This window comes from Mastigoproctus giganteus, chromosome 6 (genome assembly GCF_048544385.1).
Source record: "Mastigoproctus giganteus isolate SK-2022 chromosome 6, ASM4854438v1, whole genome shotgun sequence".
Classification (NCBI taxonomy): Eukaryota; Metazoa; Arthropoda; class Arachnida; order Uropygi; family Thelyphonidae; genus Mastigoproctus; species Mastigoproctus giganteus.
The window spans coordinates 1,737,922-1,761,431 of record NC_143580.1 but is presented as its reverse complement, the minus strand read 5'-3'; the positions used below and the strand labels follow the sequence as shown (position 1 = coordinate 1,761,431).

The 23,510-nt window shown below is 42.5% G+C and overlaps 1 protein-coding gene across 1 annotated transcript in view; it reads left to right on the top strand.

Annotated features, from left to right (window-relative positions):
- The window catches only part of Pgd (phosphogluconate dehydrogenase), a 173,275-nt gene that overhangs the window by 49,071 nt on the left and 100,694 nt on the right, over positions 1 to 23,510 (top strand). The window contains exons 4-5 of the mRNA XM_090375793.1: positions 1,513 to 1,732; positions 14,680 to 14,746. Of these exons, the coding sequence (XP_090231919.1) occupies positions 1,513 to 1,732; positions 14,680 to 14,746 (287 nt within the window). The remainder of the gene's footprint in view (positions 1 to 1,512; positions 1,733 to 14,679; positions 14,747 to 23,510) is intronic.

The following is a 23,510-nucleotide window of genomic DNA, read 5'->3' as shown; positions in this document are numbered from 1 at the left end:
GCAGGGCCAGGGAGGTGATTATCCCGTTGTACAAGGCAATGGTCAGGCCACACCTAGAGTACAGTGTACAGGTCTGAAGGCCTCATTTTAGGAAGGATATAGAGTTGCTAGAACGAGTACAAAGAAGGGGAACAAAGGAGTGCTCTTACCAAGAAAGGCTTGAATTCTGCAAATTGTAGCGCCCTGAGAATTAGGCACCTGCGAGGTGATCTGATTGAGGTATATAAGGCCTTGAATGGGTTGAGCAAGCTTAAATGCTGATGGGATTCTTCCTATTGCTCAGATTAAGAACCTGAGAGGGGCATAGATTCAAATTGAAGAAAGACAGTTGTAGAATAGATATGCGGAAGTTTGCCTTTAGCGGGTGGTTGATTAGTGGAACAGACTTCCATCTTTTTGTTGCGGAAGTTGATGGCCTATAAATTTAAGGCTGAGCTGGACAGGCATTTGGAACGAATGGAGGGGTGAAATGGGAGTTTTTTTTTTTTTTTTTTATAAGCTGATGCTGCATAAGCTTGCATTTTATGCCTATGCTAATTACCTATGGGAAGAGGGAAACTCATAGGTTGTCTATTTCCTTTTCTCTTATTAATTATCTTCTTCAAGTGGAGTGTTTCCATTTACAATGGGTTTCCTCAGCCTACAAGTTATTTCTTGTTAGGAATTTTTTCCCGCCATAAAGTGTGGTTCAAGGTGTCTTGGTCGGTTAAGCCTCGGGCTGTCATGGACTCCCGTACTCCATCCATCCATGTCCTCCTAGGTCTTCCTCTTCTCCTTCTTCCAGGAAGTATCCATTCCAGGATAGCCTTTGGATATCTGTTTTCTTGCATCCGTTTTACATGTCCATACCATGTCAGACGGTTTTCTTTGATGGTATCAATAATAGTCTTTTTCACTTCCATTTTTTTCCCTTATTTCTTCATTCCGTTTTCTGTCTCTTCTAGAAGTTCCTGCTGAGCATCTCCAAAAATCCATTTCTGTGGAGAGCAATTTGTTTTCCACTCGCCTATTCAATGTCCAGATTTCCGCTCCATATTAATTATTATTATTAATTATTATTTTTATTAATCTTATTAATTATTATTTTTTTAATTTTCTTCTTATTATTATTATTTATTTTATTTTTTATTTTTTTGTGGCTGGTGCAGCATAAGCCATAGGCTTCCTTGCACCATGTGGCGATTACTAATACAAATATTCACAGGCATTTTGAATTGAATTATTGTCACTGATTTCTTCTAATTCTATCGGTGCCTATCTTAAGACAAATCATTTTCTAGTATTCTGCTATGACTGTTCCATTACTCTCAGTTTTCTCCCTCTGCATTTCTCCCTTCTGTTTTTGTTTCCATATCAGTTTTCTATATTTGCTTAATCTTAAGAATTTAAGATAATGCATAGGCATTTTTGATATAATGATCGCTTGATCATTATTTTAAAGAAATAGCAATTAGTGTGAATAAGATAATTTTCCTTTGGATATTTTTTTATATTGATGTAACTTTTTTTCAGCTGGAGATGCCGTAGATGCTTTCATTAAGCAGTTGACACCATTGCTGGAGGGTGGTGATATTATAATAGATGGTGGAAACTCAGAATATTTGGATACGAGAAGGAGGTACAAAGAGCTTCAGGAAAAAAATATACATTACATTGGAACTGGAGTTAGTGGAGGAGAAGATGGAGCACGCTATGGACCTTCTCTCATGCCAGGTGGAGCACATGAGGCATGGTAACTCTTTTGGCAACTAGTGTAGTGATTTATTTATAATTCCTTAAGTTGAAGTCTAGCTAGATTATTAAAATAAGAGAAAATAAAGCTGAAAAAAAAATGTTTTCATGAGCACTTTTCTTTGATTAAAAGTTTGCATTGCTACTACTTAAATGGGAGGTGGGTTAACCTGGTGCAGTGGCATCCTGGTCATGGTGGCATTTAGCCTGACGTGCCCAATAGTTTCTTTTTTATCTATATTAGATAGTATGAATCAGAGCTGTAATACTCAATATGTTCTACCTTGATAATAATATTAGTAAATTAATAAGAGGAGTTTACCTCAATATAGTACGTGGAACACTTCCGTATGATACCCTCCAGAAATTAGAACGGAAAAAACGAAAAAATCGACCACTTACCGGTACATTAAAGTAAAATATAAATAATTAAATAATTAAAGTAAAATATAAATAATTAAATAATCAATTTAACAACAATTCAAAATCAATTCAAAACAATTAAAATTCAAATTAACGCAATTAAAAGAATCTAACGAAAATATTCAGGAAGGAAGGAAGGAAAATCGTTTTGAATATTTTCGTTAGATTCTTTTAATTGCGTTAATTTGAATTTTAATTGTTTTGAATTGATTTTGAATTGTTGTTAAATTGATTATTTAATTATTTATATTTTACTTTAATTATTTAATTATTTATATTTTACTTTAATTATTTAATTATTTATATTTTACTTTAATGTACCGGTAAGTGGTCGATTTTTTCGTTTTTTCCGTTCTAATTTCTGGAGGGTATCATACGGAAGTGTTCCACGTACTATATTGAGGTAAACTCCTCTTATTAATTTACTAACTTTTTTATCTATAAAAAAAAAAAATCGATTTTCTTTTAAATTCTGCTTGTCACTAGTTGCAGCAGTATGTTCACATATTGTTGCAACTAGTGACAAGATCCTGCTTCACATTTCTGTAGGACGCGCCCTACAGAATTCCACTCTAATGACACTACTGCTTCCTATAGGAGTGTGCTATAGGCCTAATGACTCTGATGAGTATAATAAGGAACTGTACAGGGAAATAGTGGGCCAGTAAATCAGAGAGTCTTATAATGGGAGATTTTAATTTCCCAGATATTGACTGGAATTTGGGGGCTGGTTACTCACGCACTAGCAGGGCTTTTGTGGATTTATTGGATGTTTGTTTTCTACATCAGCATGTTCGGGAGGCAACTAGAGGGAGTAATACTCTTGATTTGATTATCAGCAGTGATTCTTCATGCATTAAGAATCTGCAGATAAATGAACCACTAGGTGGCAGTGATCACAGTGTGCTGAAGTGGGATTTACTGAAAGAGGTAACTACCATTAGGGGTAAAGGGAAGGGTTATTGCTTCCGTAAAGGCGACTACGATGGACTGAGACAGTATTTAAATTCTATACAGTGGGACCAACTGATGATGTTACCAACAGCAAATTCAAAATGGGAAGCATTCAAAGAACTTATCTTGGAAGCTACTAGGCTTTACATACCAACTAAGAAATATTGTTCAAGGTTTAGGCCAAAATGGATGTCAGATGAACTAAGGCATATGGCAGAGAAGAAAAATGCATGGGATACTTACAAATTAACACATGACACAGAAGCCTATGATAGATACAAGTTGATATGCAACCAAGTTACAAAGGAGGTTAGGCAGGCGAAGGCAGATTACGAGAAATCCTTGGCAAGGGATGCAAAGAAAAACAGCAAAGAGTTCTTTACTTATGTAAACTCTAGAAGGAAGGGGATGAGGATGAATCAGATTGGTCCACTTGATATTGATGGGTCAACTGTTCATGATCCTGCTCAGGTAGCTAACAAACTAAATGAATATTTTGCATCGACATTCACACATGAGGAGTTATTCAGCAAGGGGAATGCCAGAGGTGTATTCAACTCTAGCAGAAAGCTACAGAATCTTGAAATAACTGGGAGTAAAGTGGAGGAGAAACTGTTGAAGATAAACACAAGAAAGGCACCCGGGGTGGATGGGATCTATCCAGTAAGCAAACCCTAAGCCATAATTATGAGAGCTTCCTTGGACTCAGGGGAGGTACCCATAGACTGGAAATGTGCAAATGTGACCCCAATTCACAAAGGAGGATCAAAGGCTGACACAAGTAACTATAGACCTGTGAGCTTAACTTCTGTTCCAGGAAAATTAATGGAGGCACTGGTTAAAGAAGCACTGCAGGATCATTTAGACAAGACTTCAGTTATAGCTCAGACACAGCATGGTTTTGTTAAGGGGAAGTCTTGCCTGACCAACTTGATTGGATACTATGATGCAGTCACAAAAGAACTGGATGCAGGGAATAACTTTGATATTATATACTTCGATCTTAAAAAGGCTTTTGATACTGTTGCACATGGAAGACTGCTACACAAATTGGAGCAGTGTGACATTGGAGGCAAATTGCTGCTATGGATAAAGGGGTGGTTGAGGGGGAGAAGACAGAGTGGTAATCAATGGACACTGCTCATCGTGGACTAATGTTATTAGTGGAGTCCCTCAGGGCTCAGTGTTGGGTCCGTTATTGTTTTCTGTATTTATAAATGATATTGATGATGGTATATCAAGCTTAATGTCCAAGTTTGCAGACGATACAAAGGTTGGCAGGGTTGTCAAGGACACTACTGACACTATGCTGCTGCAACAGGATCTGGAAAGGTTGAGCAGATGGGCTGAGAGGTGGCAAATGAAGTTTAACATTGACAAATGTAAAGTACTACACATGGGAAACAGCAACCCCAGAGCAACGTATCAACTCTGTGGTACTACACTGACAGTGGTAGAGAATGAAAGGGACTTGGGGGTGGTTGTGCAGGCAGATATGAAGTTCTCTGAGCAGTGCAGACGGGCTGCAAGCGTAGCTCATGGAGTATTGTCAATGATATACAGGAATTTTTCCAGCAGGGATAAGGAGGTGATTATTCCATTGTATAAGGCAATGGTCAGGCCACACCTAGAGTACTGTATACAGGTCTGGAGGCCTCATTTCAAGAAGGATGTAGAGCTGCTGGAACGAGTACAGAGAAGGCCAACAAGACTAGTGAATGGAACAAAGGGGTGCTCTTACGAAGAAAGGCTTAAGTTTTGCAAATTACAGTGTCTGGAGACTAGGCACCAGAGAGGTGATCTGATAGAGGTGTATAAAGCCTTGAATGGGTTAAACATGCTCAATGCTGATGGGATTCTTCCTCTAACTCAGAAAAATCATGAGAGGGCATAAATTCAAATTGAGGAAAGACAGATGGTAGGATAGACGTGCGGAAATTTGCCTTTAGCCAGCGGGTGGTTGGTTGGTGGAACAGACTTCCATCCCTTGTGGTGGAGGTTGATAGCCTAAATAAGTTTAAGGCTCAGCTGGACAGGTATTTTGAACGAACAGAGGGGTGAAGTGGAAGTGGGTTTTTTTTTTTTTTTTTTGGCTGATGCTGCATAAGCTTGCTTTCTTGCATCAAATGCCTCTACTAATGCTATATTTGAGCAGGAAGGCTATGGAGGGATGTCGCACAGGCAAACACAGACATCTCATAAAAGGAAAATAATGAAACAAACTAAAAGAAGAAAGATAAGGGAAACACAAGTGTGATTCTTTTTTTTTTGGTGGGAGGAGAGCACCTTCACTTGTGGAACCCAAAAGATTGCATTTGTATAGTGAAATGGTGGTAAACATCCAGGCTTTTGCTGATACCTCTATATTGACAGACCAAATTAAGGAAAGCTAAGAACTTAAATATGGTTAGTAGTAGTAGTAGTAGTAGTAGTGGTGGCACATGATGCAAGAAAGCAAGTGTAGGAGCTTATGCAGCATCAGCCAAAAAAAAAAAAAAAAAAAAATCACACCATTCCCTCCAAATGCCTGTCCAGTTCCTCCTTAAATTTATTTAACCTATCAACTTCCACAACGACAGATGGAAGTTTGTTCCAGCAATTAACCACCCGATGGCTAAAGGCAAATTTCCGCACATCTATTCTACATCTGTCCTTTCTTAATTTGAACTTATGTCCCCGTAGGTTGGTAATCTGAACAAGTGGAAGGATCCCATCAGAATTCAGCGTGCTCAACCCATTCAAGGCCTTATAGACCTCAATCAGATCACCGCGCAGGTGCCTAGTCTCCAGCCACTGCAATTTGCAGAACTTAAGCCTCTCTTGGTAAGAGAATCCCTTCATTCCCCTCACCAATCGTGTTGCTCTTCTCTGTACACGCTCAAGCAAATCTACATCCTTCCTAAAATGAGGCCTCCAGACCTGTACGCAGTACTCAAGGCGTGGCCTGACCATTGCCTTATACAGAGGGACAATCACCTCCTTTTCCCTGCTAGCAAAATTCCTATATATCATTGACAAAACCCCATGACCCGCCCTAGCAGCCTGTCTGCACTGCTCAGAAAACTTCATATCTGACTGCACAATTACTCCCAGGTCTTTTTCATTTTCTACCACCTTAAGTGTAGTACCACACAGTTGGTACGTTTCTCTGGGGTTACTTCTACCCATATGCAGTACTTTGCATTTGTTAAGGTTGAACTTCAGTTGCCACTTCTTAGCCCATCTGCCCAAATTATCTAGATCCTGTTGCAGTAGCACACTGCCATTACTGTCATTAACAACCCTGCCAACCTTTGTGTCATCTGCAAACTTCGACATTAAGCCTGATATACCTTCATCAATATCATTGATAAATACACAAAAAAAACAGTGGACCCAACACCGAACCCTGTGGGACTCCACTTCTTCTTCTTCGGTCCTTAGCTGGCAGCTGGGGGAGGCGGTTGGCCACGCAACCAGTATGCTGCTGTAGGTGCCGCAGGGTTTCGGACTTGCTCTGTGATGTTCTTCCATACCTTACGATCCATTGGCGTCAGTCCTAGCCTGGTTAAGGTCGAGACGTCGGCTCTTCAAGTCATTTTCCACTTGCTTGGCCCACGTTTTCCTAGGCGCGGTCCGTTGGATGCTCCATTGGGTGGGTCGTTGTCTCCAAAGGAGTGTGGATGGTATTCTATTCGTGCCCATTCTACATACGTGGCCAAACCATCTAAGCCTTCGCTTCTGGATTTGGTCGGCAATGGTTGGTTGCTGTTGGCATCTGGCACGGATGGTATCATTAGTGATGCGGTCGCGAAGAGAGATGCCCAAGATCTGCCGCAGGCATCGCATTTGGAATACCTCAAGTTTGTTCAAATCTAATTTGAGACAAATCCATGTTTCCGATCCGTAAAGAAGAATGGGCAGGATCAAAGTCCGGAAGAGTCGGATTTTAGTCTTTGTGGAAATGTTGGTCCTCTTCCACAGACACCATTTGAGCGAGGCGAACGCAGTTGCCGCCTGTCCAATTCTGCTGTGGATTTCCATGGTGGATGCAACTTTCTTCTCCTGGACCAGCGACCCAAGGTATTTAAAGTCCTGCACTTGCTCGATCTGGACGCCTTCGAGATAGATGGTGGCTTGCGACCCATCTGTTGTCAGGGCCTTTGTCTTATCAGCATTGATCTTCAAACCGTATGGCCGGGCAATGCGGGCAATGTCGTAGAGGATGTCCGTGGCTTCAGCGTCGTTACCGGCAAGGATAGCACTATCATCAGCAAACATCAGGTCAGTCACATAGTGATCCTTGTCATATTGTATGCCCTGTCTGTTTCTGAATGCTTGCCTCATAATGGCGTCGACCACGATGTTGAAAAGCAACGGGGAGGCTACATCCCCTTGGCGGACTCCAGTTTGGATGGTAAATTCCTCAGATAAATCGTTCTGGATGCGCACCTGGCTGGTTAAACCGTTGTATGCAGTTTGGAGGAGTGTGATGACTTTTCGAGGTACATGTTCAACCTCTAGTAGTTTCCATAAGGCAGGCCGGTGGACACAGTCGAAAGCAGACTTAAAGTCAATGAAAACAATGACGGTTCGCTGTCCACACCGGATCCTCTCCTCCATCAGCTGACGAATGGCAAAGATTTGATCACAGCATCCTCGCCCGGGTCTAAATCCTGCCTGTTCTTCTCGACTGGTTTGCTCGCGATGTTTTTGCAGTCTTGACTGGATGATCTTCATAAAGACCTTTCCGATGATGGAAAGGAGACTGATGCCACGGTAGTTCTTGCAGTCCCGGTTATCACCTTTCTTGTGGATCGGTACGATAATGGCTTTCCTCCATGTTAGCGGAATTTGTTCAGTGCACCAGATGGTTTTGAGGAGTGAGTGTAGTCGGCGAAGCAGTACATCTCCCCCCGGCTTTGATCGCTTCTGTGGTGACTTGGTCCACTCCTGGTGCCCTGCCATTCTTCAGGGATTGTATGGCTGCTTTCACTTCTTCTACTGTAGGCTCAACATCGACCATGGAGACCTCAGGGGGGTCGATCGAGAGTGCTGTTGCTGGCGGTCCCTGAGGTGGGTCGTGATTATACAAAGCTTTGAAGAATTCACTCCACCGTTGCAGGCGTTCGGATGGTGATCGCACGAAGGTCCCATCAGCATTCTTGATGTTGTCACTAGTCAATTTGGTCTTTCCACTCAGACATCTCAGGGTGCGGTATAGAGTGCGGTACTCGTTCTTGGATGCCGCCACTTCAAGATCGTCTGCCACTTGGTTCCAGTATGCTTCTCTTTCTGCTGTCATTCTTTGTCGGACTTCTCGGTTTAGCTGCCGGTACCGTTCAAAGTCGACCAACTTTGCCTGTTTCCGTTTGTCCACGAGGTCGAGGCACTCATCTGATATCCATGGTTGCGTTCGACGTCGGGCAGGTGGACATAGGGGCTTGGCACATTCCAGGATGGCATCAGAGATCTGCTTTTCTTCTTCATTTATATCCTCGGGCACGGCCAGCATCTCGAAGCAGTTGGATAGGGCGATCTGATATGCCTGTTTATTGGCAGCATTCATTAGCTGCCTCCAGTCCAGCTTGGCTGACCGAGATGATCTTTTTGCATGCCGTAATTTGAGATGCACCTTAGCCCGGATGAGGTAGTGATCAGATCGACAATCAGGTCCCCTCATGGCACGAACGTCCATGAGTGATGAGCGAAATTTGGCATTGATCAAAATGTAGTCCAGGATTGCTGAGTCCTTGCCAGATGGATTTCGCCATGTAAGTTGATGTTTTTGAGGGTGCTGGAAATGGCTGTTTCCAATGATCAGGTTGTTAGATGCGGCAAAGGACAACAAACGTAGTCCGTTGTCATTGATCTTCCCATGGCCAAACTTGCCCATTGTTGTTTCCCAACCAGATCTGTCCACGCCAATGTGGGCATTAAAGTCCCCTGCGAGGATGATCACTTCTGTCTGTGGAATTGAATCCAGCATATGTTGGAGCTGGTTGTAGAAGTCATTCTTGGTCGTGTCCAGGCTAGTCTCAGTTGGCGCATAGGCGGAGATAATATGGGTCTTGATGGTGCCCTTGACAGTAAGGACTGCCAGGCGGTCCGATATTGGTTGGAAAGCGATCACACTACTGGTGGCCTGAGCATCGACCATAAAGCCCACTCCTGCTTCTCGTTTCTCACCACCAGAGTAGTAGAATAGCATAACTGCTTCGTTAGGTGCTGGTGGTTGGATGATCATTGTTCCAGACCCTGTGAGCCTTAATTCGGATAATGCCGCGATTGATATCTTGCACCTAAGTAGTTCTTGGGCAATGATTTCCTTTTGTCCAACGTGGTGCCCCGTTCGAACATTCCATTCGCCAATGTTAATTGTCCTTTTCGGCGTAGTAAGCTTATTGCTGTGGCCAGTGATCCACTTCACACCAGCACCCTGGGTCCCCAGTGCTGGCGCATCGGCTACCCCGGATGCGGTAACATTGTTATAAGAGCTTGTTCTGTGGCCAGTGGTCCACTTCACACCAGTACCCTGGGTCCCCAGTGCTGGCGCATCGGCTACCCCGGATGCGGTAACATTGTTATAAGAGCTTGTTCTGTGGCCAGTGGTCCACTTCACACCAGTACCCTGGGTCCCCAGTGCTGGCGCATCGGCTACCCCGGATGCGGTAACATTGTTGTAAGAGCTTGTTCCGAATTTCATGCGGTTTCTTGCCTAGTTTCCCCGGTTTCCCGGTTCTGGTCATTTCGGCAGGATGACCACCCTCCTCCTTTCGCAGCCGGGCTTGGGACCGTCCATGGCGGAGTTGTGGGACTCCACTAATAACATTAGTCCACGAAGAGCAGCACCCATTGATTACCACCCTCTGTCTTCTCCCACTTAACCATCCTTTTATCCATTGTAGCAACTTACCCTTAATACCATTCTGCTCCAATTTGTACAGTAGTCTTTCATGCGCAACAGTGTCAAAAGCTTTCCTGAAATCCAAGTATATGATATCAAAATTATTTTTTGCATCCAGTTCCTTTGTGACCACATCATAATAACCAATCAAATTTGTCAGACAAGACTTTCCCTTAACAAACCCATGCTGTGTTTGAATTATTGCTGCAGTCTTGTCTAGATGATCCTGCATTGCATCTTTAACCAGCGACTCCATTATTTTACCCGGAACAGAAGTTAAACTAATTGGTCTGTAATTACTCGTGTCACCCTTCGATCCACCTTTGTGAATTGGGGACACATTTGCACATCTCCAGTCCGTGGGAACCTCCCCTGAGTCCAAGGATGCTCTCATAATTATGGCTAAGGGTTTGCTTAGTTGCTTTGCCGCCTCCTTTAAAATAACTGGATAGATCCCATCCACCCCAGGTGCCTTTCTTGTGTTTAACTTCAACGATTTCTCCTCCACTTTGCTCTCAGTTATTACAAAATCATTAAGCACACTGCTGCAATTTGATAACCTTCTTCCATTTTCAAATTGTAATAATTCCTCACGTGTGAATGTAGATGCAAAATACTCATTCAGTTTGTTTGCTATCTGAGCAGGATCATCAACAGTCGAACCATCGATGTCAAGTGGACCAATCATATTCATCCCCTTCCTTTTAGAGTTTATATAAGTAAAGAAATCCTTGCTGTTTTTCTTAGCATCTTTTGCCAAAGATTTCTCGTAATCCGCCTTCGCCTGCCGAACCTCCTTTGTGACCTGATTACAGACTAGCTTATATCTGCCACAGGCTTCTGCGTCACCTGATAATTTATATGCATCCCATGCATTTTTCTTCTCTGTCACGAGTCTCATTAGTTCATTTGATAACCATTTAGGCCTAAACCTTGAATGATATTTCTTAATCGGTATATAAAGTCTAGTAGCTTCCACGATTAATTCTTTGAATGCTTCCCACTTAGAATTTACTGTTTGTAACATCGTCAGTTGATCCCACTGTACAGAACTTAAAAACTGTCTGAGACCACTGTACTCCCCTTTACGGAAGCAAAAATTTTATGTTAGCCATGTACAGTCGTTAAACTATGTTTACCTAAACAAAAAATCTAGGGATAACTGTACAGTCCAACATTACGTTTGAGCAGTATGGACAAGCTGCTGGGAGCAGCTCATGAGGTTGGTTCTATCAATGATAGACAGTGATATAAGGAATTTTTCCAGTAGGGACAAAGAGGTGATTTTCTCTTTGTATATGTATTATCCTATTTTAGGCAGTGTCTAGGCAGCATCTTCCTAAAATGAGGTTTCCAATCCTGTATGTAGTACAGGATTGGAAACCTCATTTTAGGAAGGATCTAAATCTGTTGGAATGGGTGCAGAGAAGAACAGCAAGATTGGCCATAGATATCTCTTATTATGAAAAATTTAATTCTGATAACCGTCACTTTCGGAAAACTGTGCATCTTTGTGGGTGGTTGGTTGGTGGAACAGACTTCCATCCCTTGTGGTGGAGGTTGATAGCCTAAATAAATTTAAGGCTCAGCTGGACAGGTATTTTGAACGAACAGAGGGGTGAAGTGGAAGTGGGGTTTTTTTTTTTTTTTTTTGGCTGATGCTGCATAAGCTTGCTTTCTTGCATCAAATGCCTCTACTAATGCTAATGCTAATCTTCAACAAGACTTGATTGAAGTGTTTAAAACTTTAAATGGATTGAGAACACTAAATTCTGATGACATCCTTACTATTTTTGGGATAACACAAGGATCATAAATTTAAACTGAAAAAGTATGATTGTAGGATAGATATGCAAAAAAATTCTTTCAACTTTACATTCCTTTCATATCAGTTACTCTCCTATCCAGAAAGTGATTGATTGTTCTAACAAACGTTATTTTGATGTTGTGAAAGTGGGTGGTTTGAATAAATTTAAGGAAAGTTTAGACAGATGATTTTATTAGAGGGGATGACAGATTTTTTTTTTTTTTTTCTGATGCTTTATAAGCTTCCTTTGTATCATTTTGCCACTACTAAATACTAATGTTAGCTAGTAAAGTTGGAGGGGAAAGCCAAAGTTTCAAAGGCCACTTTACCAACTTCTAGGCTGCAGTGCCTTACAGCTATTTGACTACCCCATCCAAACTGACCTATATGCTACAAAACCAAAGTGCTTTTCATCTTATGTAGTTAAAGTATTGTGCTTTGTTAGCCTGTTACGTGGAAATTATGCATCGAACAAGGCAATGCAGCCTTCAAAATATCTTTTCCCGCAAATATTAGTATTTAGCTTTTACTTCAAACCTTACTAGCTACCCAGACCCGAGTTATGATTCTTTCTGGGTTAGCATCGCTGGCAGGTAGGCATTATGAAAGCCTAAGTAGCCCTGTGATGAAATATATCCATAATATGTGAGATGCAAGGTAGGTATACAATAAATGCAGTTGGCATAGTTAAGTCTAGGGTAAAATCTTAAGTTATGGGTTGTTCAGGTTTTACAATGCTTACCTGCCTACCAGTGAGATCTGTGTAAAGGTTGAAACCAGGGTTTGGATAGTTGCATACACTTAAAATAAAAAGCAGCATATGTCTGTACTATCTTTTTTTTTTTTTTTTTTTTTTAATTAGAGTAGTACAATACAAGGTAATTCAATTCAAGGCAAAGTATCTCCACTATTTGATTGATGCACTTCAGTACCAACCTGGTTTCCTCAGCTGTGTACAGAAAGAGGCTATTCTCAATATGTACAATGATTGTTTTTTTTTTTAGTTTTCCTAACTTGAGTCTTTTGCCCTAGATTTAGCTGTATATCAGCTGTTTTTGTAATTATTTTTGTCATATCATTTCATCTTATCATATCAGTCCAGTAATGTGATACTATCATTCCAATAATTTATACCTTGTATATACAGGGTGTTTCAAAAACGGTCAATAATTTAAAGGTGAAAAGAACAAACTAAAATAAGCAAAAAAGTCCCAGTGAACATTGGGCCGCAAATGAACTGTTTTCGAGATGATGCATATTTTCTGTTAAGATCTGCCACTGACTATGGTAGCACTAGTTTAGCAAAATGCTGTGAATCTTTTGCTAAGGGTTGGTTAAGTTAATACATTTTTGAGTTCAACACCACAGGATTTTACAGATGTTACATGTTACAAAAGGTGTTCAAAATGCCCTTGCATTCGTATGCAGCTTTGTAGTCTTCTCTGCATTGAATTGTGAATCCTCTCAGGCATCCCTGGGTCATTTCTGATTTGCTGAAAGGCTCCTTCAACCCAACGCAGCAATTCCTCAACTGTGTTAATGTCAGAAGTGTACACCAAGCTTTTTACATGACCCCCAGATACAAAAATCCATAGGATTTAAGTCTGGTGATCTGGGAGGCCACATTACAGACCCATCTCTACCTATCCACTGTTGACCATACCTTCTAGTTAGATACTGAGTGTAGGTGCACCATCATGCATAAACCACATGTTCTGGCATTGCTGAAGTGGAACGTTATTATCATCAAGGAGGTCTGGAAGAACATTCTGCAGGAACTGAAGGTACAGCTCGCCTGTTTGACAGAAAGTGTGGTCCAATTAGACAGTCGCCTAGCAGTCCTGCCCAGACATTCAACAAAAAGTGATGCTGAAGTCGTGACTTGTAAATTGCATTAGGATTTTCGTTGGACCAAATGTGACAGTTATGAAAATTAAAAAAACCATCGCGAGTAAACCCAGCTTCATCAATGGACAAAATGTTTAAAAATTGGGAGTTTAGGACACACTGTTGTTGCATCCACTGGCAGAAGTTCACTCTGGGAGAGTAGTTTGTATTGCTGAGACCTTGTACATGCTGGATATGGTAGGGATACGGTAATTGGCGATGTAAAATTTGCCACACACTCTATGATTCAGTACACGCTTTCAGAGCAATCCTCCTTGTCGAAATTCCTGGATTTCGTTCTATTCTTTCTAACACCCTTTCCTCAACATTAGGTGTTATGCTTCTGGGCCTACCTTCTCGTACTCCATGTGCGAAGTGCCCATGTTCTCTAAAGCATTGATGTACCCTGATGAATGTGTGCCTGTTGGGCTGCCTTCAGTGGGGAAATGCTTCTTGGTACAAATGTGCAGCGTCAAGTGCACTGCCGTTGGCTTTACCATACATAAAGTGCATGCCCTCATACTCCTCGTTGTTGTAACCTCTTTCCATGTTGACTATCCTTTGACAAGTACTAGTATGCCTGCTATGTCTCAGATCATTGAGAGAGGGGAAAGGGAGAGAATGAGCATAACCTAAACAATCAAGTCAGTGGTGGATCCCAAATCTGTACAGTTCACCTTGTCAGTGGTGGATCCCAGCTAGAAATGTGCAATATCTCAAACGATTCACTTAAGGAATCATTTACGAGGCTTTTTTTGCATATTGTAGTCTGTACAGTTCACCTTTAAATTATTGACCATCACTTTTGAAACACCCTGTATAGTATGAGAAATTTCATTAAATGAACCTGTATTAATAAGCAGTTTAATATTTTGAATGCTTTTTCTGAACTTATAGTACAATACATAGCATTATTTGTATTATTAGCCAACATTATTTGTATAAATGTTTTTTTCTGCTTGTGTTATTGAATGAATTTTTTTATTTTTAGGCCTCATATTAAAGAGATATTTCAAAGTATTTCTGCAAAAGCAGATGGAGAGCCTTGCTGTGACTGGGTAAGTGAGCATATTGTTTGTGTTCATTCTGTAATGAAGTAATATACACTGAGTGACCAGTTTATTAGCAACACAAACAGTTGTTCAATTTATTGAACAGTTGCTTGTAGAGGGAGAGAGAGAGAGAGAGAGATTGAGATTTAATTCCATTGTATAAGAGAATTGTGAGCCCACACTTAGAATACCATATGCAGGCAAGGAGGCCTGCACAAAACATATTGAAGTTGTTGAAAAGGTACATAGACATCCAGTGCCCCTGGGGAGACTAAAGGTGTACTTTGGAAAAATACTTTGAATATATGGGTTAGAGAGCTTTGTAACTAGGAGCTTATAAAGTTTAATTGCTTACATCCCCTTAGAAGGGATCTAATTAAACTTTATAAGGCTCTGAGAAGGGGATAGTAAAATGAATGAAGTAGAAATTCACACTATTAATCAGTGCTCAAATCACACATAAATTCGCCGACCGGGCTAGCTGGGTGGGTAAAGTGCCTGCCTGGCAACCCAAAGGTCGTGGGTTCGATTCCCGCCTCGGGCTTGGATCAAAGTACTGCAAAAACCTTGGGAGGCGCATTATGGCCACAGAAGCCTATGCGCCAACAACTACAAAAAAAAAAAAAAAAAAAAAAAAAAGACATAAATTCTAACTTAGAGTAGAATGAACTGTATTGTAGGAAGTTTTCCTTTGGCCTGAAGTTATTGGAACAAATTATTTCCATGGGTGTTTGAGGCTTACAGTTTGGAAATGAATGACTGAGAGGTCAGTCATTCATTTTTTTTTTTTTTTTTGCCTAGTGCTGCAAAAGCCTCTTACTAGCACTGTAGGGTTAAACTTATAGTAAATGCTAATACACCTCTCTCATCGAAGGAATCAGCCACCATATATCATAGTATATAGAGTGGCTGATTCCATATTAGGTGGTATAAAGCAGTTAGTCAGATAATGAAGGTGAAGGATAATGCATGCTCTGAGAGGTGCCTCCATAGCCAGGTGGGAAGGAGCAGCAGTGCATAGCACACGCTTCTCGATTAGACCGGGGTTTGAGCCCGTCACCACCAAATACGGAGGATGCGGAAAGGTCAGGGAATGACCACCGCATATCCCGGATCAATATGGCCTTAGTTGCTAATTCTCCTAAAAAAAAAAAAAAAATCAAATCAGCATGCTCTATGAGCATAGGTGCATAAGCAGTTATGTGACTTAGGCGATTTGAGCATGGTATGGTAGTATGTGTCGCATACTTATGCAGGTATTACTGACACTGCTGCCCTGCTGGTATGTTTGTGTAACACCCAATGTGATTAGTGTACTGAGAATGGTACAACAACCAAAAATAGCCAGTCAATGGTAGTCCTATGGCAGGAGATGGTTTGTTGGGCTGAGAGAGAGAGAGAGAGAGAGAGAGAGAGAGAGAGAGAGAGAGAATCATACAGTCTAACAGCAGTACACCAGTGGAGATTCTAACAGTACATTACAAAGGGTATCATCATCATCATCATCATATTTACACTCATTGCAGCGTTCCCTGAGCAAAGGCTCAACAACGCAATTTAACTATTTACATCGACCTATTTGGCCTTCCAAGCCGCAAGGACTCGCCTTACTGCCGGAAGTTTACCATCCCTAGCCCCGTGGAGACAGGTCGCTACTACCCTTATTTGCACCATTTTAACAAAACTCTAAGTGAGTAGAATTCTGATTGCTTTGATCAACCCACAATCGAAATCTATACAATTTTAACCAAACGTTTACATTTCAATTTCGAAATCAAAATACCATGTACATAATGTACAATTCTGCAACGACAAGCAGTTGCAATATAAAACTAACTTCCGCAAACATGCGGGAATAAAATGAACGTAACAGTTCAAGTAGTGCCCTGAGCACTACGTATAACATTTACATTTGTTAGGTACCGTATAAAAATTTTATATATACATTCATTTTCAAAGAGCTTCTGCATCCCATGAGGAGTGGACACACGTAACTGGCCAAGAAGCCTCTGCCTTGGCTCGTTATATAATTGACACTTCAAAATTACATGCTGGCTATCCTCTATCTGGCCGCAACGACAACGATCACTGTCCGCGAGACCCAGCTGATGAAGCCGCAACCGAAGTCCGTGTCCAGTAACAACCATAGCCTGGAAAACTCCAAGTTTAGGCCACTTGCGTATCTGTTCTAACCGTAAGATGTCAGGCATCATCTCAAACGTCACTCTGCCTTTGGTAGACGTAGTCCAACGTTCCTGCCATAGGCAGCGAACCTCTAGCGAAATCCTTCTGCTTTCGTCCTTCAAGTCGGGTTTACCGTACACTCTTCCCGCATCGGGGCAGCAACGGACACCCATCAACTCCAAAGGCAAGTTGTTCTTAGTTCCGTATCGTAGGAACTTCTCCAGAATCAGTAAGTCAACTGGCTCTGCTTGTGCAAGAATCTGTAGGGCTTCTGTGGAGACAGTGCGGCAAGCTCTGGTCACACTCAACAGCGCAAACCGCTGGGCAGCCATCAAGTGGCGCCGAACTAAACATCTGTCTATAGCCTGTCCCCAAGCTCCACAGGCATAGGTAATTATAGGGACAAAGAGGCACTTGTAAAGAATATCCAAGTTCCTGCCTTTAATACCCCAATCAGCTCGGGTGATCCTCCTGAGCTTCCCATACAGTTTCTTGATCTTATCCCTCATGAACTTCGCATGAGGAATAAAGCTCAGTTTCTGATCTAGTAAGACTCCCAGGTACTTAATTACTGGCACAAAACCCAGGGAAAGCCCACCAAGGCCAACTGAGGGATGTCTATTAGGACTAAAATGCCCTTTAAGCATCATGCACTGCGACTTCGTCGGCGATATCATTAACTTGTGAACCGAGGCCCAAGTCTGTATCCGATCTAACACCCCACTGGCTTTTTGCTCCAGTTCTAATCGGGCGTTACTGCACACAAGTACGGCAACATCGTCCGCGTAAGCTACAATCTCCACACCATTCCAGTCTTGGTTCAGTAACTCGTCCAAGACGAAGTTCCACATAAAAGGGCCTATAATGGAGCCCTGCGGAACTCCTCTGGAGACCGTGTGACATACTTTCTCGAAGCGGTTAGACACCACCACTCTCCGATCTTGAAAGTAGCTACGCAAGAGACGATAGATATCACTTGGACAGTCCACAAGTCTCAATCGGCATAAGATGCTTTCCCACCAGAGGCGGTCAAAAGCTCCCTTAAAATCAAGGAATATGCCTAGAATGTACTTGCACTCTGAGGTACGAACCAGCGAGAGCAATCTCACCATGGCATCCTCGGCAGAACGGCCCTGTCTGAAGCCAAACTGCCGATCGGACTCCTGGCGCTTCGCTCTATATACTGCGTTCAATCAGCTCATTATGAGTCTTTCAAACGTCTTTCCCAAGACAGATAGCAAGGCAATCGGCCTGTAAGAAGACGGGTCCGTCTTCTCACGATCGTCTCCTTTCAGGAGTACGACAAGTCTGGCTTCTTTCCAACTCTGCGGAAAGGTGCACTCTTCGAGGCACTGGTTGTAAAGCGACAATAATAAGTCAGGAAAATGTCTAAAAAATTCCTTGAGAATCTCAGCAGAAATGTTGTCAGTGCCAGGGGCCCTACGGTTTCGCATGCTTTTCACGGCCTGCTCGAGTTCAGCCATAGAAAACATCTCAGTGGATGCAACAGAACTACAGTAGTTCTGATTAGCCAAGCGTAGAGCAATCTGATCTGCCGTCTCTGCATTGACATCGTCGACGGGAAAGAGCGTGCTGAGAACCGTAAGCATCGTGTCATTCCAGGTCTGAGTCGTGCTCAGTCCTCCCAGAACTGTGTGCTGGACCTGTTCAAGTCGAACCTTTTCCATCACTAACCGGTAAGGCAAACCCCAAGGGTTCGAGTTGCCTCGCTCAGAGACAAAATCCTGCCAAGCCTTCCGCTTGCAGTCTCGAATCTCCTTGACGAAATTCCGTTTTGCCGTAGCGTAACGCTCTTGGTAGCTGGCAAGGTTTAAATAACCTGAAAGTCTGGCTCTCTGAAACTTCCTACGAGTCTGATTAACAAGGCGTCTAAGTCTGCTCAACTCCCCGCACCACCAGGGAACAGACGTCGTCCTATTCCTTCCCCTCCTCATGGATGCTTTGCAAGCCCTTTGAAGCAACTTATTCACTAAAGAAACTCTTTGGGCCGCCAGGCTACAACTCCATTGCTGTCTCCAAGATTCTTCGGCAGTTACGCTGTCTAAGACTGACTTAAACCTTCTCCAGTTAGCTGTACTCGCCACATACCTATCCACGTTACAATTATCAGTTCTGCGTTCAAAAGGACGGATCTCGCATCATAAGACCCTGTGATCACTAGTCGACCAATCGGTCTCCACAGAGTGACCTCATTCACTAAGGTACCAGTGCAAAGAGTTATGTCGATGTTAGACTCCCCTTGCTGTGTAGAAAAGGTACAAGGTTGGTTAGGGACATTTAGGATTTCGAGCCTATTAGCCAAGATACAGTCTTCAAAAAGTACCCCTCTATAGTCCGAGGTCGTACTACCCCAACTCACCGACTTGGCATTGGCGTCGATACCTATGAGTAATTTCTTACCCATTAACTGAGTACAAAGCTCATCAACATATCGTAGATAGGCGTGCGGTTCTTCCCGATACTGGGCGTAAATACTAACCAAGTAGACTCTGCCAAAAGAACCGATAATCTCGGCACAAACATAGTGCGTGGAGCACAGCTGCTGTAACTGGGTAACCACCAATTCTCTGTTACAGACTATAATCGCAGCCTGACAACCCTGACCAGACTGAACAACCCTATAATCTAGGGGATAGCCACGAACTTTGTCATTGGCTATGTACGGCTCCTGCAGGAGAATACAGTCACACTTTTCCCTTCTGGAGCGCTCTGCCAACTGTAGAGCGACCGGGTACGATCTCTGACCGTTGATCTGTATAACTCGGAACACATCGTTGGAAGCCTTGTTGGATGTACTATCCATACACGACTTTACTCTTGATTTGTTCTAAGTAACTCTTGTAGATAGGGCAATCTCTACTTCTGACAGAATGGTCGGAGGTCTTCCCTCGCCTAGCACAGTTAACACATTTCGGTTTTTCTGCTTTTTTAGGGCACTCCTTGTAAAGGTGGCCGACTCCCGCACAGTGACCACACACAGTCTTCGACTTACAGTTCTTCGCCATATGCCCGAAGGCAAGACATTTAAAGCACTTGACCGTGAAATAAATGTCACGGACTTTATGAGACGACCAATTGAGGAAAACTCTTCCTTTCTCAACGAGAATGTTCCGCAGCTGTGCAGAAACCTCGATAATCCAATTCTTAGTTTCCTTGTTGGCAACTTTCGCCACAGATCTCACCAGGGTATCCTTCTGGAACTGCTCTCTAGATATACCACACGGACCGATATTACGCTCAAAAAGTTCCGACAGAAAGTCATCTTTCCCAACTTCTGCATCCACATCGTAGATGATGAGACGTTTCCCAGGCTTCTTAGGGACCTCCGTCCTTAAACCCTTGGCTTTTATTGTCTCGCAGTTGAGAATGCGTTGTGCGTCTTCCGTGCTGTCCACCTCCAGCACTACTCCAGTGTCCTTTATGGTTCGCATCCTTCGAACGTTGATACTCTTCAACGCAGGCTTTACAGACTGTAAGACAACTTGCTTAACAGCCTCACTGGTTTTCAGAGTCTCAGAGTCTGATTTTATGAGAACAGCATGGACTTCTGCTTTCTTAGGAGGAGAGCTCTTCTCACTTTGTACGACGGTAGCGTATGATGTAGGCGCAACACTGACGGAGGGTTGGCTCCTGCTCAGTGCTGCCTTTAACGACTGGTTTTCGGCGTATACTTCGATAGCCCTCAACTCCAGTTCATCCCACATTCCTAAGATAGTACGCATGGCTGATCTATTGACTTTGTTCGAATCGTTGAACATAAAGTCATGAAGACTTTGACGCACCGCCTTCAAGTCCTTGAAGTGGTCTGTCGGGGTTTCCTCATCGTCCGAGGAATCCGGTCTGAGTCGTTTAACAGCAGTCCGCTGTGTTGATTCAACAACCGCCGAATCATTTGAAGAGTCATCCATATAGACCTCAAGGAGATCGTCAGGCAAATGTTCAAGCACAACTTGCGTCGTTCCTGGAACTGGACCTCCAACGCTGCCGTCCACAGAGATAGAAGCGCCATGATCAACGATCGCAGCCGTCTCGGAGTCCGATGTCTTCGGGCCCAGCTTGACTTTATTTGATACAGACATGGTCAACACTGCAACAGTACTTATACAAGTATATATAATTTATATGGTAAAATATATGGTTTGGAACACAATGTTCGATTCCAAGAGAGTCTCGCACTACACTGATCGCTTTTGACCGACAAAGTCTGCCGATCAAGGCCTACTTAGCCGACCAGGACTCGCCTGGCCGCCCACCCCGGACTACGTGGAAGTAAGGCCTACCAGTTAGCAGTAGTCACTGCACAGTAAAACAAGAAGTCTCTTGTGGAAAGCTCTACGATCACTATAATAAACGCTAGATCAAAGCAATAAGAACACTGTGCACCCAGACCGCCAAAATGGTACCGGGGCTTACAAAGGGTATATCAGAATATACAATGCATCTCATCTGATGGCCATGGATGGAGTGTACTTCAAAGACAGCCTCACAGACTTTTGCTCTTTTGAAAGCCAGTGAACTATAAGTGAGCAGCTACTAGTACAGTGGGCATAGGAACACTGATGTTTGAGGATTGGAAAATAATGGTATATATTAGTGGATGACTTCACAGAGTTTTGCTCTTGTCAGCTAAATATAAACAGATACTGTGGGCACAGGAACACTGATGCTGCTAATTGTTTTAGATGTGAAAAAATGTCACATGATTTCAAAAATCCCTGTTCCAGCTGTCTGTAATGGCAACAGGACCAGGGTATGATGACAGAAGCATGACTCAGTAGACCTGTCATCAGGTGTTAAGCTGCAGGTGGTCAGCAACAATGTTCAAGTAGGCTCTCCAGGGACATCCCATTGTATTCACAGTTAATCATCTGCCTGCTAACATTTACTTTCCAGCAGGATAATACACTATATCACAATAAAGGTGCTAAGGCTGTTGGAGAGAACATTGTATATCATAATTGGCTTGTTTCCAATTCTTCAGTTTCATTTTCTGCCTACACCAAAGCTCGCAACAATTGTAAAGCAGTTATCAATCAGTCCAAACTAGAGTTTGAACAGGCTAAGAGTAGAAAACTAGCTTCTTGCCCTAATGGTAGCCGAGCATTCTGGTCTTGGCCAATAAGCTATTGGCTGCAACTTTTGCCCATCTCTGCTACCACCTCTGTCCGAACCAGTTGGTTCTGTTGTCACTTCAGCCAAAGATAAAGCTGGCTTGCTAGCATCCCATTTTTCTTCCAACTCATGTATTAATGATCTTGGTAAAACCCCTCCCACCATTCCCAACACACTCCATTCATTGCCTCCTGTGGTCTTCCGTCAAAAGGATGTCAGAAGGATTTTGACAAATCTTGATGCTAAGAAAGTTCCAAGTCTTGATGGTATTTCTCCACTTGTTCTCAAAATCTGTGCTCCTGTTCTTTGCTGCCTTTTTTCACTTTCTTATTCCAAAGGTGTTTTTCCTTCTGCTTGGAAATTTGCTCATAACCAGCCAGTTCCTAAAAAGGGTGACAAATCCCTCCCATCCAATTATCATCCCATTGCAATTACTTCTACTCTTTCTAAAGTAATGGAGAAATCAATTAACCGCCAACTCTTAAACTACCTAGAAACCTTCCTTCTGATCAACGATCGCCAGTATGGATTCCATCAGTGTCGATCCACTGGTGATATTCTGGTTTATGTTACCCATTTATGGATTAATTCAATGGAAACGTTCGGTGAAACACAATCAGTTGCTCTTGACATCTCACAGGCTTTTGATCATGTTTGGCATAAAGGTCTTCTAAACAAGCTTCCATCTTATGGTTTGCCAACCGTGTTTTGTAATTGGTTATCCAGTTTTCTATCTGGTCGCACACTGAGGGTGATGCTAGATGGCTCTCTGTCTTCTAACTTCTCCACTAATGCCGGTGTCCCCCGAGGTTCTGTTCTTTTCCCCACTCTTTTCCTCTTCAATATTAATGACCTTCTTCCATTGACTGGAAATCCTATCCATAGTTTTGCTGATGATACCACATTGCATTCCACATTCTATTTTGAGAAACCTTGCCCTGCTCAATCAGCTTCAACTTCTTGAAAATCTGTTACCAATTCCTTAAATGCCGATCTTCAGGTAATTCTCCAGTGGGGCAAAGACAACTTAGTTGATTTCAATCCTTCTAAAACTCAGTCTTGTTTTATTTCTCGCAAAAAAGGATTCTGCTCGTATTCTTATCTTTGGTGACACTCCGATTTCTAGGAAAAATGATGTCTCTGTTTTGGGGATTACCCTGACTTCTAATCTCTCTTGGCACAAGAACATTAAAAAAATATTGCTTCCTCTGCATCTAAAAAAAACTTGGTTTTCTCTTTCGCTCTCAGCGTTACTTTTTTTCCAAACAGCTGTTCACTCTGTACAAATCGCAAATACACCCTACTATGGAATATTGTTCCCACATCTGGGATGGTGACCCCAAAACCTCTCTCAGGCTTCTTGATTCCGTTCAGAAGAGGGCAGTTAGATTAATTAATGATTCATCTCTAACAAAGTCTCTCCACTCTCTGTCTCATAGACGTTCTGTTTCTG